Below are 15,923 nucleotides of genomic sequence, written 5' to 3'. Positions count from 1 at the left end.
CACACCTCCCAATAGCCAGCAGGAGATAGAGATACAGATATGTAGACAAACAATGGAAAGGTGCAAACGCAACAGAGTTGTTGTTGTGGGCAGCATTAACTTCCTAAATATTGACGCAGATTTACTCAGACAAAAGTCTTAGTTGGGACAACATTTGTTAGATGTATCCAAGAGGGTTTTCTGAAACAAAAGGCAGATAGTCCAACTTGAGGAAAGACCATGGGCTGGACGTAGTACTGGAAAACAAGCTTGGCCAGGTGACTGATGTTTCAATGGAAGGTTATTTAGAGAACAGTGTTCACAATTCCAATTTCGGGTCTGAAGAAATGTCTCGACCCGAACCATCACCCATTCATTCTCTCCAGAGATGCTGCATGTCCCGCTGAGTTACTCCAGCATTTTGTGTCTACCTTCACAATTCCATGTTGACTGTAAAGTAGTGGATGTTGTCGACATGGATTTTAATAAAGCATTTAATAAAGTTCCTTGTGGTAAACTGAACTAGAAGAATAAGATGCACGGGATCCACGATGACTGGCCATTTGGATTCAGAACAACTGTCTCACTAATGGAAGACAGAGTGTTGATGTGGAAGGGTGTTATTCTGGGTGGTGGTCTGTCATCAGTGGAGTTCTGCAGAGATCTGTGCTGGGACCTCTGTTGTTTATAAAAAAACTTGAATGAAAATGTTGATGGGGTCATTAGGAAGTCTGTAGACGGCATCAAAATTGGTTGTAATGGACAGTGAGGAAGGATGTCAAAGTGAACAGCAGAATATAGATTAACTACAGTAATGGGCAGAGAAATGGTAATGGATTTTAATCAGATCAAGTGTGTGGTTGTAATTTGGGTAGGTTGAGTGCAACGGGAAAGTGTACAGTTAATGGCAAGATCCTTAACACCATTAGGATCAGAGAGATCTTGGGGCCCAATTCCAAAGTGGCAAACTAATTAGATAAAATGGTAACGAAGGTGTATGGCAGGGATCGGCAACCTTGTTCTGCATAGGGGCCAGGACCCATGTCTGTGAGCGGATAGCGGGCCACATCTATCGCCATAGTGTGACACCTGGTGTTGTTTTTCGCATTTTTTTCAATTAGTTTTCTGCAGTTCCCAGGTCCCTCGCATGCCCCGAGACTGGCAGCAGTTCCCAGGTCAGCTCGCCTGCCCCACATCGGCACTGGCTGTAGTGCCCAAATCAGCCTGCGTCCCCGCGACTGGCTGCAGTTCCCAGGTCGGCTCGCCTGCCCCGAGACTGGCTGTAGCGCCCAGTTCGCCTGCGTGCCCCGGGACGAGCAGCAGTTCCCAGATCAGCTCACTTCCCCAGAACTGGCTACAGTTCCCAGGTCGCGAAAACTAATTAAAATAAGATATGCCTGCGGGCCGGTGATTTCGGGTTACAGGCCGGATGAATCTGTGAGGTTACTGCACTTCTTCTGGGAAGTTGTGAACATATCCAATTTTGCCCGCATTCTCCTGCCAGCACACTGCTCAAAATCAAATGTCTGTTTCAAGAGTTTGGTGTCAGATATAGACAGCATGGCTTGTCCAACGCAGTGACTGAAGAGAATTAACATCTCAAAGCTGGCAATGTTGGCCTTAGAGACATTAGTTAGCTCATCCCTCTCATAACTAGGAGGATATTGCAAATATAAATTTGGTGGAATTTTCCAGGGCCTTGAGACACTTGCTGTCTGTAGATTGAAGCACATACAGTAGCTGATGGATTACTGCCACACAATTCATGTTGAATGGGTTAGTGTCTGGGTTAGTGACCATCAAACATCCCTTTCCATAATTCCATAGCACGTAGCAGGTTGCAGTGAATTTCATCATCGATATTTGCCTCCATTGGGGTGTCTCCCGAGATATGGAAATTGATCCATATTTTTCAAGGTCTCACTTAGAAATTTATTGTTGAAGAGAAGAAAAGCATGGACAGTTTGGAACTGGTCTTTCTGATTTTGGCAGAAGGCCTATCATCTCTTATAATTGAGTGAATGAGATAGCAATATCTTTCAGCTCTGCCTCCAAAAGTTCACAAACTCAAGTGCCAACTGCACCCCGCTGTTTGACCACTGAGGCTCGGAAAACCTTAATTCTGCAATGTAGTAACTGCAGATTGAAACATTTCGAAGATTAGTTTCACTTCCAAGGCATGTTTGTTGGTGGTGAGATGCCATATTGTTGCAAGAAATATCAACAAAAATGGTGGGACAATGATTAACATCAATTTGGACCAAGGTTAGTGCTGGAAGGAACTGCGGATACTGGTTTTCACCGAAGATAGACACAAAATGCTGGAGCAAATCTGCAGGACGGGCAGAATCTCGGGAGAGAAGGAATGGGTTATCACCCATTCCTTCTCTCCAAAGTTGCTCCCTATCCCATGTAGTTACTCCAGCATTTCGTGTCTATCTTGTCCAAGGTTAGTTCTGTTGTAGATCCACTGGCAAGTATTATGGACTGCAGGTACTCTTACAGCAAATAAATGATATAGATTAATGACAGGCCAACTGACCTTGAGGAGGGCAATTTACAAACCCTCCCAATTAATGGAGTCAAAGGCTTCCGTGAGGTCAAGGAAAACCATATACAGTGACCAGTGCTGCTCTTCGTATTTTCCATGGAGTTATCCTGAGTCCTAGATGGAAGAAATCTATGCTGCGATTCAAGGAGCTGCTCTTTGGCCACAAGTTGGAAATGGTTAAGCAATGACATTCCCAGTGGCAGCACCCATCTGTACCTAACACAGCTAGACTTGTCTCCTTTCTTGAAGATGATTACAATTGTGCCCTTAGTATGTCCTCTGTGACCCATATACCTGACATGGATTTGTAGCGGAAGCTCTTCACTGTCCAGTTTTAAGATTTCGCTAGGAATGCTATTGCCTTTGTTATCTTTGAGTTGCAATATTGACTTCTCAACTTGCTGTTGGTAAGGAGTGGCAGCAAAGCTGGCTCAAATAGATCACTGCAAGATAAAACCAGGCCATTCACAAAAGAAATAGAGTCTAGGTTAAGGAGGTCCTTAAAGTGGTCCTTCCAGCATGCATTAATGCCTCCCTGTCTCTGATTAGTTAAATCCCGTCCTTGGTTTAAATTATGTATTATCCTTGGAATTAAACTATTTTACAATATCAGCCTGGTGAATCAAGACCAATAAATCATACCTTCCTCCAGAATTTAGAACTGGATACAGCAAGCTAAAGAGGATGTAACAAGCTTTGCATTAAAATCAACTATGCAGCCACCTTTCAACACCTTTGAAATGAGCACATTCAATAATTTGCATTCCCAAAGGGCAGTTGCTCTGATCGAATGATTTCAACCCAAAAATCAATCATCATCTTTAGTCACCCCACTGTTTTTCCCAACTGTGTGCACCAATCTCCCATCCCCAAGGCCAATATTTTCCTTTTATTCACCCCCATCCCTTCTGTCCCATTCCCAATCTCACCTTTCTGTCCTGGGCCTCCTTCATTGTCAGAGTGAGGCCCAGCGCAAATTGGAAGAAGAGCACCTCATATTTTGCTTGTGTAGCTTACACCGAAGCGGTATGAACATTGATTTCTCTAACTTCAGATAGCCCTTGCTTTCCCTCTCCATCCCCTCCCCCTTCCCAGTTCTCCCACTAGTCTTACTGTCTCCGACTACATTCTACCTTTGTCCCACCCCATCCCCCGACATAAGTCTGAAGAAGTGCCTGGACCTGAAACGTCACCCAATCCTTTTCTCCAGAGATGCTGCCTGACCCGTTGAGTTACTCCAGCATTTTGTGTCCACCTTCCTCTCCCTCTGTCCCCTTCCCTCCATGTCCCTCCTTCTGGCTTTCTGTACCTCATCTTCCTTCCCTGACTGACACCCTTTTGTCTTCTTTTCACCTCCACCCTTTGTCCCTTATCCACTCATTGGCCAATCCGCCCTCACCCCCACCTCTACCCGTTTACACTTGTCAGCCTATATCCCACCCCCACCTAACTTTTAAGATGTTTGCCCTAATACTACATGTCTGAAGAAGGGTCTGACATGAAGAATCGTATATCCATTCCCTTCACAGACACTGCCTGACCAGCTGAGCTTCGAAAGCCCTTTGTTGTTTGCTGAAAGTTCCAGCATCTGCACATCCCTGTCTCTCCATCATTCCACGCTGTTCAAAAGAAACACAAATAATGCTGGGTGTCCCTCCCTGCAGACCTACCAAGTCTCCTGAATTAACATGGCATTTTCTTTTAAAGGCATGTCCAGTTTAAGTAGTCAAACTATATTTGTAAATTAAGTAAGATAGCAACAACAGCAACAGAAGTTCTCTTGATAGTGACTTTGAAAATCTCAAGAAAAGAAAAAAGTAGCTAAACGACATGGATGCAAATAAGAACATTCCTCCCCACTGTACGAGTTCATTCAAGTGCTCTCCAGAGTTTTAAAAAAATCAAACTCGTGGTAAGCACGTAGAATGTATGTAGTGGGTACGTCGGAGCTCGGGGACATCTCTTAGCGGCTCGTAACACTAACGGCAGGTACTCGGGAAACGCGGTAAGCTCGGGAAGACTTGTGAAGATTTTTCAACATGTTGGAAAATGTCCACGAGACCCGAGTACTGACGAGTGGCCCTTACCATAAATCTCCGAATTCGAATCAGGGCAAACTCGGGAGAACTCTTGAATGAACACGTACAGTGGAACCGAGCTTTTAGTCAGGACAGGAAAATATTTATCCTGAAAAGATGGCAATAGGAAATTAAATGTACAAGTATGACATGCCTAGAGCTATAAGATTATTAACAGTATAAGTATATATCTTGTAAGTGGAGCAGTCATGAGAATTATTAAAGGGCCATTACTGCTGTGGTAAATATTTTATGATTCATGACACTACACTGAGAGGTGATATCATTATCGATTTCTCCCCGTTATCTATTTACTCTTTGCCAAACGTGAGCAAATGGGACTAGCTGGACACGTTGAGCCAAGGGCTCTGCTATGATCATCTGTGACTCTATATGGACCATTCCCAGACTGGAAAGTTCACATTGCTGCCCCCGGGCACAGCGCATTCTCACCACGGGACTCCCTCCCCTCTCACCTGCTGCATCTTCTTGCTTTCAGTAGTGGTTTAGTCCGCTTTACGTCCGACCACTGCCACTTACTTCTCAGGTCACTCTGCCCAGGTAGCCTGTTCCCTCCACTCCTCCACCTACACTCCATCACCACCTCCTCGTTCTCGCCCCAGAGTCACCGTCATACTCCACCTTGGAAGCGACGGCAGGTGAGAGGGCAGGGACAGAGCGTGTGTCTTGGCGTTGGCAGCGGCCTGCAGAAAACGTTGTCCCCAGGGGCTACAATGTGAGCCACGACAGCCGCGTCAACTGGACCAGGAGGTGGGTGCACCTCGCGAGTCGGTAGTTGGGTCGGAAACCGGGGCTGTAAGGCGGCTGGTAAGACGATGGGAGCCGGAGATGGGTCGGCAGGTCCGTCCGCTATATCCTAAATCGGTTCTAAGTGGGTCCATTAAAACAAGGGTTTATTGTATTGTCTTGTGACACAGTTAGGAGAGAAGATTGAGAGCACAGCTGAATAGGGATTTTGGGAGGCAGCCCATTAAAGGTGCCCGGTAAATTAGAGAAGGCATGACAGGAGTTCCAGAGGGTAAGAGGAAGGTTGAACAGGGTGGAGGAAGGAGGGCTTGTTGGGTGGTGGGTGGGGGCCAGGCCTAGTTGACTGACTGCTGTGCAAGTGTGAACATAGAACATAGAACAGTACAGGAACAAGCCCTTTGGCCTGGAATATATGTGCCAAACATGATGCCAAGACCAATATTTGTCTGCCCGCGGATAAACCATATCCATCCAATCCCTGCATATCTGTGTGCCAATCTAAAATTCACTTAAATGCCACTATTGTACCGGCCATCACCACCTCTGGCAGCATGTTCCAGCAACTCACCATTCTCTGTGTGAAAAATTAGTTATGCACCAGTCTCAACTGCCCTTGCATATTAGTATTCCCCACACTCATTCATTGTCTTCCATATCAAATTCCTTCTCTTTGGATGTTTGACAATCAAAAGAATTAAAAGCCAATTGAAAATTAAAAAAGGAACATTGAAAACCAATTAAAACAATGAAATACAACAAATTAATTTAAAGATGTGCAAACTAACATTTTTTAATATATCTAGCTTCCCCTCTCTATTGAAATAAACAGTGGTACCATTTCTTAAGCTGGTCTTATCTGGTGCAGGTACACAAGCATATCTTCCTGCACTGACTGTTTGAGACTTGCGGGCAAAGGTCTTTCAAGAAGCTTAGCATCTGTACATTTGCTTGGAAGTTCTGAATTCCTGACAGATAAAATGGGGAAAATGTGATCAATTCTCTGTAGACTTAGAAACATAGAAAATACGTGCAGGAGTATGCCATTCGGGCCCTCGAGCCAGCACCGCCATTCAATATGATCATGGTTGATCATCCAAAATCAGTCCCCCGTTCCTGCCTTTTCACCATATCCCTTGATTCCTTTAGCCCTAAGAGCTAAATCTAAAAGCCCTGTCCCACGGTACAAGTTCATTCCAAGAGCTCTCCCGAGTTTAAAAAAAATCAAACTCATGGTTAGCACGGAAAATGAACGTAGCGGGTACGTCGGAGCTCGGGGACGTCTCTTAGCGCTAACGACAGGTACTCGGGAAGACTCGCTAACGGCAGGTAAGCACGGGAAGACTCGTGAAGATTTTTCAACATGATGAAAAATATCCACGAGAGCCCCGAGTACCGACGAGTGGCCATTACCGTAAATCTCCGAGTTCGAATCAGGGCGAACTCGGAGAACTCTTGGAATGAACTCGTACCGTGGGACAGGGGTTTAACTCTTTCTTGAAAAAAAAACAGTGAATTGGCCTCCACTGCCTTCTGTGGCAGAGAATTTCAAAGATTCACAACTCTGGGTGAAAATGTTTTTCCTCATTTCAGTCCTAAATGGCCTACCCCTTATTCTTGAACTGTGACTCCCCTGGTCCTGGACTACCCCAGAATCTGAACATTTTTCCAGCATCTACCCTGCCCAATCCTCTAAGAATGTATGTTTTTACAGGATCCGGTCTCCGAAAGGGTTCCTATGGAAACATATAACGGGATCCTCTGGCCGGTCCGATAGGAGACCGGACAGAGCTTCGAGCTGCAGCTTCAGTGGCGGGGGCAGCACTGAGGTACCATCGCAGAGCGGGGAGATGCCTTACTCGGGTCACCGTGTGGAGCTCCGGAGTGCTGGGCCTGCCGACTTCAACATCGTGGAGCTGTGGTCTGCGGAGGTTCCAGCTGCAGTGGCGCTGAATTTAAACACCACGGAGCCTGGGATCTTTCCCTCACAGTGGGAAACGTTGATCCCGCTGTGGGGGGGGGATGTTTTTTATGTTTAATGTTAAATTCTATAATGTGTTTTTTTTTTGTGTGCTGCAATGGCAACTCAAATTTCACTGCACCAATTGGTGTATGTGACAATAAATGTCCTTTGTCCTAAGACATCCTTCTAAATTCCAGTGAATACAAGCCCAGTCGACCCATTCTTTCATCTTATGTCAGTCCCGCCATCCCGAGAATTAACTACGCTGCACTCCCTTAATAGCAATTATGTCTTTCCTCAAATTAGGAGACCAAAATTGCACACAATACTCCAGGTGCAGTCTCTCCAGTGCCCTGTACAACTGCAGTAGGACCTCCTTACTCCTAAACTCAAATCCTCTCACAATGAAGGCCACATGCCATTCGCTTTCTTCACTTCCTGCTGTACCTGCATGCATACTTTCAGTGACTGATGAACAAGCACACCCAGGTCTCATTGCACCTCCCCTTTTCCTAATCTGACACCATTCAGATAATAATCTGCCTTCCTGTTCTTGCTATCAAAGTGGATAACCTCACATGTATCCACATTATACTGCATCTGCCATGCTTCTGCCCACTCACCCAATCTATCCAAGTCACCCTACAGCCTCATAGCATCCTCCTCGCAGCTCACACTGCCACCCAGCTTTGTGCCATCCGCAAATTTAGAGATGTTACAATTAATTCCCTCGTCCAAATCGTTAATATATATTGTAAACAACTGGGGTCCCAGCACCGAGTCTTGCGGCACCCCACTAGTCACTGCCTGCCATTCTGGAAAGGACCCGTTAATTCTTACTCTTTGCTTCCTGTCTGCCAGTTCTCTGTCCATGTCAATACCCCACCCCCAATACCACATCCTCTAATTTTGCAGATTAAACTCTTGTGTGGGACCTTGTCAAAGGCTTTTTGAAAATCCAGATACACCACATCCACTGGCTCTCCCTTATCCATTCTACTTGTTACATCCTCAAAAAATTCCAGAAGATTAGACAAGCATGATTGCCCCTTCATAAATCCATGCTGACTTTGACCGATCCTGTCACTGCTCTTGCATAAACATTAGAGCCGTTGTTTCTTTGTATCAACACCTATAGCTAAAATACACACAAAGAGAATCTTCGAACAGCAAGGAGGCAGATCATCATTTCAAGAAATCTTGTGAGGAAATGTTTATCAAAGCTCATTTGGTAGCATCCTTGCCTCTGAATCTGAAGGTTGTGAGTTCAAATTATATACAAGCAACAATGAGCAAAAGGTCCTTCAATTCAGTGGAGGGTTTTCTCCTTTGTTGGAAGATCTACCTTTCAAATATTTTCGATGGTGAACATATGACATTTAATGTCACTACTTTGAATAGCTGATTTGTTTTCCCGGAAACCAAAATACATTTTCCCCTCAAATAACATTAAAGCTGCCTATTTTTACATTAGTTTCTAAAAGTTTGCTTTGCACATATTGGCTGCAACATTTTTAACATTACAACAGTGACTATAGTGCATAATGTCCAGGAATGAACTGCAGCTGTTGGTTTAAACCGAAGATAGACACAAAGTGCTGGAGGAACCCACAGCCGGTCAGGCAGCATCTCTGGAGAAAAACGATGGGTGATGTTTCGGGTTGGAACCCTTTATCAGACTGAAAATAGGGGGGGGGGGCGGGAAAATACGAGAACAAAACAAGGCCGGCAACAGAAGACCAAGGAAGGGTGAAGCGAATATTGGGCCACGTTTGCTGTGGAAGCGGTGATAACGAAGGGAAACAGGGATGCAAACAGTGGAACTAGTAGAATGGCTTGGGGGGGGGGGGGGGGGGGGGGGGGGGAGGGAATGGGAGGGAATGGGAGGGAAAGGGAGGGAATGCAGGGGTATGCAGGGAATTGCAGGATGAAATTAACGTTCATATGGCTGGGTTGTCAGCTACAGTGCAATGACTTCTCCTTTATATGGAAAGTACTTTTTTAGATGCCCTGACACCAGGCAAGACAATGGTTTTTTTTTTGGTTACTTGAAGATCCCTGTGCAAGAGGTGGAGAAACAGGACCAATTTGTTCCTCTGCTTTGAATCATGAAATTAGATCTATGACAGGCAAATCAGATCTTGATTTAAAATCTCCTCCGAAAGATAACTTTTCCAAAAACATAGAAACCCTTCTGTAATTTGAAGTCCCAGCCTTCACTTTGGCTGAACATGTCCTTTTTGATACTTCGAACTAATTTGAGGCCTATTTTAAATTCTTATGAGTGCACACAGATAACATGTACATGATATTGCTGTAGATGTTTAGCCTTCTTTTTTGGAAAGTAGACAATAGTTAGTTCTACCTAATTTTATTTTTAGTGATGTCCTTCGGTCCACCGAGTCCGTGCCGACCAGTGATCACCTGTACACTGGTTCTGTCCTACACACTAGGGACACTTTACAGAAGCCAATTACCCTATAAACCCGCACCTCTTCGGAATGTGGGAGGAAACTGGAGCACCTAGAGAACACCCACACGATCACAGAGAGAACGTACAAACTCCGTACCGACAACACCTATACAGGATCGAACCCGGGTCTCCGGTGCTGTAAGGCAGCAACTCTACCACTGCGCACCGTTATTGCCAACTATAGTATATGAGGTACAAATATAGATGAACACCCAATTAAATTATTAAGCTTCCTAGCCAAAAGCTGATTTAAGTATAAATCTTAATAAAAAGTTCATGTGGATGACTAATTCAGTGAGAAAATGTCACTTACATACAGTATGCAGCTATTGAAGCAAAAGCACTGATTACCTGCATATCAATGTCTGCTGTATCTTTTCCACATTATCTACCTTGTAATCGTTTGCATATAAAAGTATGCCTCTAATGGTCTGGAAGCTTATTTTTATTCTGAATATCAATCTAGACCAGCTTTGTCTAACACGGTAAATTGTTACACAATTAAGTAGTACTGAAAATCAGCTGGGTTCATAGTTCGGCGCAAATGTCGCATCTCAGACTATCTATATTACTAAATCTCTGATCTTGACCGCTTTTGGCCGACTGTGCTGCGATTTCCGAGAGAACGCCGCCACCTACGGCCGTCATTTTTGGCCACCTCGCTCAGAGCCCCCCCCCCCCCCCTCCGCCGTATGAGTGCGAAGGATTTTTCCGTCGATGAAAAATGAGTGAGATATTAATGTTTTTACAAAATTCCCCATTCTCTCTGCTGCCCCCGCTGGCGGCAGGGGGAGGGACTATAAAACCCCCTGCTCACTCAGTCTCTGCCAGACCAGGAAGCGAGAGGGTCACGGCTCTCTGAGCTGCGAATAACACTGAACGCACGTCTACTCCACGGTGAGTCCCCTCGATGCGGCTGTAAAGTGGCTACAGCCCTTTTAAAAAAGTTTGAGTTCACAAAATGAATTTTGGTTGTCGGGTGTCTGCACCCCAATTGTTTGCCTCGCCTTTTTTTAACAAGTTTGTGTTCACAAAATGAATTTTGGTTGTCAGGTGTCTGCAGCCCAATTGTTTGCCTCGTCTATTTTTTTAACAAGTTTGTGTTCACAAAATGAATTTTGGTTGTCAGGTGTCTGCAGCCCAATTGTTTGCCTCGCCTTTTTTTTAACAAGTTTGTGTTCACAAAATGAATTTTGGTTGTCGGGTGTCTGCAGCCCAATTGTTTGCCTCGCCTTTTTGACAGGTTTGTGTTCACAAGATGAATTTTGGTTGTCGGGTGTCTGCAGCCCAATTGTTTGCCTCGCCTTTTTGACAGGTTTGTGTTCACAAGATGAATTTTGGTTGTCGGGTGTCTGCAGCCCAATTGTTTGCCTTGGCTTGGCTTTTAAAATTGTTGCAACAGTTGGATGCCTGCCCAAGCATTCATACGGCCCACAATGTCTATACTAGCCCTCTGGAAACCAGTACCTTTGGCCCACAACACCCATAGTAGCGCAACAGACTGCCCCCCCCACCCTCCCCCCACTGGCGAGCAGTATTGGAATTGGTGGAGACGTGGAATATTGCGTTGGTGACCTGCCCTCCCGTGTGATGCTGGGACCCAACGGGTCCCTCTTAGTCTAGTTCTTAATAATTTCTGCCCTGTCCCGTGATTATTAACAGATAAAAATTAAAAAAATGTTGCACAGGTATGATTCATCTCTTTTGTTTAGACATAGGAGTGTGTATTTGTGATTTGCATTTACCTAATTTAAACCCCTGTCCCACGGTACGAGTTCATTCCAAGAGTTCTCCCGAGTTTGCCCTGATTCGAACTCATAGATTTATGATAATGGCCACTCCTCGGTACTCGGGGCTCTCGTGGACATTTTTCATCATATTGAAAAATCTTCACGAGTCTTCCCGTGCTTACCTGCCATTAGCGAGTCTTCCCGAGTGCCTGCCGTTAGCACTAAGAGACGTCCCCGAGCTCCGACGTACCCGCTACGTTCATTCTCCGTGCTAACCATGAGTTTGATTTTTTTTAAACTCGGGAGAGCTCTTGGAATGAACTCGTACCGTGGGACAGGGCTATTAAGATAATAAGTCAAGCTATGATTACTATGATGCTGTAGAATATTGTTATTTCAACTTAGTTTGCATAAAGGTTTATGGGGCAGAAATTCTGAGGGATCCCAAACAATGACTCTTGAGGAAGGCCATGGCACAGCTAAAACTCTTTCGTCGGAGGGTGGTGATCCTGTGGAATTATTTGTCACAGATGGCTGTGGAAGCCACGTCAGTGGATATATTTTAGGCAGAGATAGATGGATTCTTGATTAGCACGGGTGTCAGGGGTTAAGGGGAGAAGGCAGGAGAAAGGGGTTAGGAGGGAGAGATAGATCAGTCATGATTGAATGGCGGAGTAGGCTTGATGGGTCGAATGGCCTAATTCTGCTCCTATCATTTATGACCTCATGAACTCTTATGGAACTTCAATTGACTTTGAATACCCTATCTTGTACAAACTTGGGTGATTTGATCATTAGTCAAAACAATACTTTTCCAAGCATGGGATATACCATATTTGTCAAAGACCCAACACATAACAGGAGATTGGAAATAAAAAATATCTTTACTGCGTAAAATAACAAAATGATCCTATTATTTAGCTGTTAATTGTAAAATGTCAGTAAAACATACAAGGCTTGAAGCATTGCTAAGAACAAAATTAATTAGGCAGTAAAAAATGTTATGACAGCAATTTACCTGGATGTTAGTCTTCTGTGACTAATGCAAACCACTCTATGGTTGTCTTCAGCAATGCATACTTTGTGCCGGCTGCATTTCACATTTAGACAAGGATCTTTAGCGGCATCTAATCCTGGAGAAAGTAATTAAAAAGAAGACGTTAAGAACTATACAAAACAGGTGGAATGTTTGTGGTTCCAGACTGAAGTCATAATAAATTACTAAAATAATAGAATGTGGCCGTACAACAGCCGTTAATTCCAGTACTAATCCAAGGAATTTTTCTGTTAACCTTTGGGATGAAAATTGTAAGAATGGTAGAATATTTTGCCTAAAATTGTGGTTGCAGCAACATCCATAAGTATTTTTTTCAAAATAATTAAAACGTTACATAAGTCAAATGATATTTAGGCTTAAATTTGGTTGCACGTACAGGAAAAAAACAAACATTTTTAGAGACTTATTTAGATAAAAGGCCATCTTCTCCATTGTACTAATTTTGGTTTCAAACAAATAGACAAAATAATGTACAAGATACGTAAAGATATGAACACGGTGAATTAGCTGTAGGAATCGCATATTTTATGGTGTTATTCTGCTTGACAGATCTCAACAGAGTGTTCAGTGAAGTACATTTGTGTTGTTCTTTGCTGTATCTTACTGCTTTTACTTCCATACAAGTCACATCAAAAGCAGTCATCACTGTCAAAAGAAATATATTACCTTTCTAGTGTAAGAAACCATCACAAATGATGTTCATTATAATTAAACTTTAGTGACACATCTCATGTAGACAATACTGAAACATATGAAAAACGACTCTGAATATTGCACTTAACTACCAGATATGGTGAGACCTTTGCAAAGCTATCTTTATTAAACATCCCCACAACCTGGAAGAAAATATGAATGCAAAGCTTGTAATTTAATGCTGATTTAATAAAAGGATAATGACAAATATGATTCAACACTGACTTCTGTGCCGATGAGGAATCCACAATACTTGCTTTCTTTGGTTATTCTCCAAAGAAAATCAGCTTTGCTGCAGCATGATGACATTTATTACGATGAATGACATTGCCTACTTGTTGGTACATAATCTGGTTAAACAAGCCAATAAATGCTTGAAGAATCATGAAAGTGCCAATGTGTGGATATTATGGTATTTCCCAGTTTTCAATGTAACAATTGACAAAGCAAGAATGGATTTAAAGGATTTGAAGGTGCTTGAAAAACAACTGGAGAATTATTCTTAGTAGGCGGGTCATGTTTCATCCTCAATCAACATCAGTGAAATAGATCGGGTGCACAATGCTGCAGCTGATAGAACAGTCCCAGCAGTTTAAGGTTCATTCCTGACCTCAGGTTTGTGGTCAACTATAGTTTGTGGAACCTTGTTTTCCACAAATTGACCACGGGAATAAATAAATTGCAGACTAATTGAATAAGAGTTTTGCGTCAGTCTTCACAACGGAAGACACCAGCAATGTGCCAGAAATTCAAGAGGGTCTGTGGCGGAAATTAGTGGAGTTGCAATCGCTAATGGGCCTGTCCCACTTAGGCGATTTTTCAGGCGACTGTCAAGTTGCCGGCAGTCGCCTGAAAAACCGGCAACTGGAACAGAGACTGTAAGAGTAGAACACACATACACATACACACATCGCTCCTTCACTTGCCCGTTATGCAGGCAGGGGACAGGGCAAGTGGGGGGGGGGAGAGGGGGACAGAGCGCTGTCTGAGTGAAATTCACACGGTGCAAAGCCAAGGTGATACCGCGATGAACAGGAAGGTTGGCGCTGTAATTAAGACGGCTAAAGCACGGTGTACGGTAAGTCCTTTAAAAGAGGGGGGTGCAAGGGGGGGGGGAGAAGGGGGAGAAGGGGGGAGAGGGAGGAGAAGGAGAAGGAGGGAGAAGGAGTGGAGACAACTTTTAAGAAGCCAGAGATACACGGCTGTGAAGCTCGGCGGACATTAACATTAACGGTCGGTTGTCCTTGGTTCTGAAAACCACTGCTTCCTTTTTTTCCCTCAATGAGCCAATGAAATTCACCGGTCAGTACCAGCTACAATTTACGAGAACCTACGAGAACCTTCGACCTCCTGGCAACGCACTAGGACCTCCTGGCGATCCACCTACGTCACGAGAATTCTCGCTAATCTCCATGGTGACTTCATTCTAGTCGCCGCTAATTTTTCAACATGTGGTGACTGCAAAGTCTCCTGCACTGGCCTAAAACGTTGCTTAAGTGGGACAGGCTCATTAGGAGAAGGTGCTTAGGATGCTGATGGGTCTGAAGGTGGATAAGTCACCTGGCCCAGATGGACTACACCCCAGGGACTGTGGAGGCATTAGTAGTGATCTTTCAAGAATCACTAGAGTCAGGAGTGGTCCCTGCGGACAGGAAAATGGCAAATATTACTCCACTGTACAGGAAGGTAGCGAGGCAAAAGAGGGGAAGCTATAGTGGTTCCCTGGTTGCTAAAATTTTAGAGTCCATTATTAAGGATGAGGTTTCCGAGGATTTCAAAGCACATGATAAAATAGGCCACAATCAGCTTGGTTTTGTGAAGGGGAGATCTTGCCTGACAAATCTATTAGAATTATTTGAGAAAGCAAATAGCAAGATAGACAAGGGAAAGTCAGTGGATGGTGTTCACTTGGATTTTCAGAAGGCCTTTGATAAAGTGCCACAATGAGGCTGCTAAACAAGATGAGACCCAGTGGTATTAGAGAGAAGAGACTAACATGGATAGAAGGTTGGCAGAATGGCAGAAGGCAAAGAGTGGGAAAAGGATGCTTTTTCTGGTTGGCTGCCAGTGACAAGTGGTGCTCCTTAGGGGTCGGTGTTGGGCCCTCTACTTTTCTCGTTGTATATCAATGATTTGGATGATAGAATTGATGACTTTATGAGAACGTCCATTAATTCTAAGACTATGAACTCTAGTCCTGGACTCTCCCACTAGTGGAATCATTCTCTCCACATCCACTCTCTCTAAGCCTTTCACTATTCTGTACATTTTATTAATGCCACTTAATTTTTACTTCTGAGACATTTGACCAACTCAGTCCCTCTGCAGAAAAAGTTTGAATTATGGTATTTCAAGGCAGGAGCAGTTTGGGGGTAAAACAAAAGTGATCTGCACACTTCAGACACTCCTCATCAATTCAATGACCCATCATGATGCAGCTGCTGGTCCCTTTAAAATTGCATTAGGCGGTCGATGAGCTACCAATATTATATGTTCTTTCTAGTTTGTTTCTGCATAACTGGTCCTCCAAATGACCAAGCCAAATTCATGCTGCGATGCCATCGACATAATCAGTTAAATTCGGGGCTAATGGCTCATAGAGTGTCAGAACAGAAACAGATCTTTGGCCCCACT

General features: G+C 44.0%; 1 protein-coding gene across 1 annotated transcript in view; it reads right to left on the bottom strand.

Moving 5' to 3' along the window:
- spock3 (SPARC (osteonectin), cwcv and kazal like domains proteoglycan 3) overlaps window positions 1-15,923 on the bottom strand; it is a 451,090-nt gene that overhangs the window by 266,314 nt on the left and 168,853 nt on the right. The window contains exon 5 of the mRNA XM_033019001.1: window positions 12,558-12,672. Within this exon, the coding sequence (XP_032874892.1) occupies window positions 12,558-12,672 (115 nt within the window). The remainder of the gene's footprint in view (window positions 1-12,557; window positions 12,673-15,923) is intronic.

This window comes from Amblyraja radiata, chromosome 1, assembly GCF_010909765.2.
Source record: "Amblyraja radiata isolate CabotCenter1 chromosome 1, sAmbRad1.1.pri, whole genome shotgun sequence".
In the NCBI taxonomy this organism is placed as follows: Eukaryota; Metazoa; Chordata; class Chondrichthyes; order Rajiformes; family Rajidae; genus Amblyraja; species Amblyraja radiata.
Note: the sequence above shows the minus strand (reverse complement) of the source record. Positions and strands in the feature narration are given on the sequence as shown.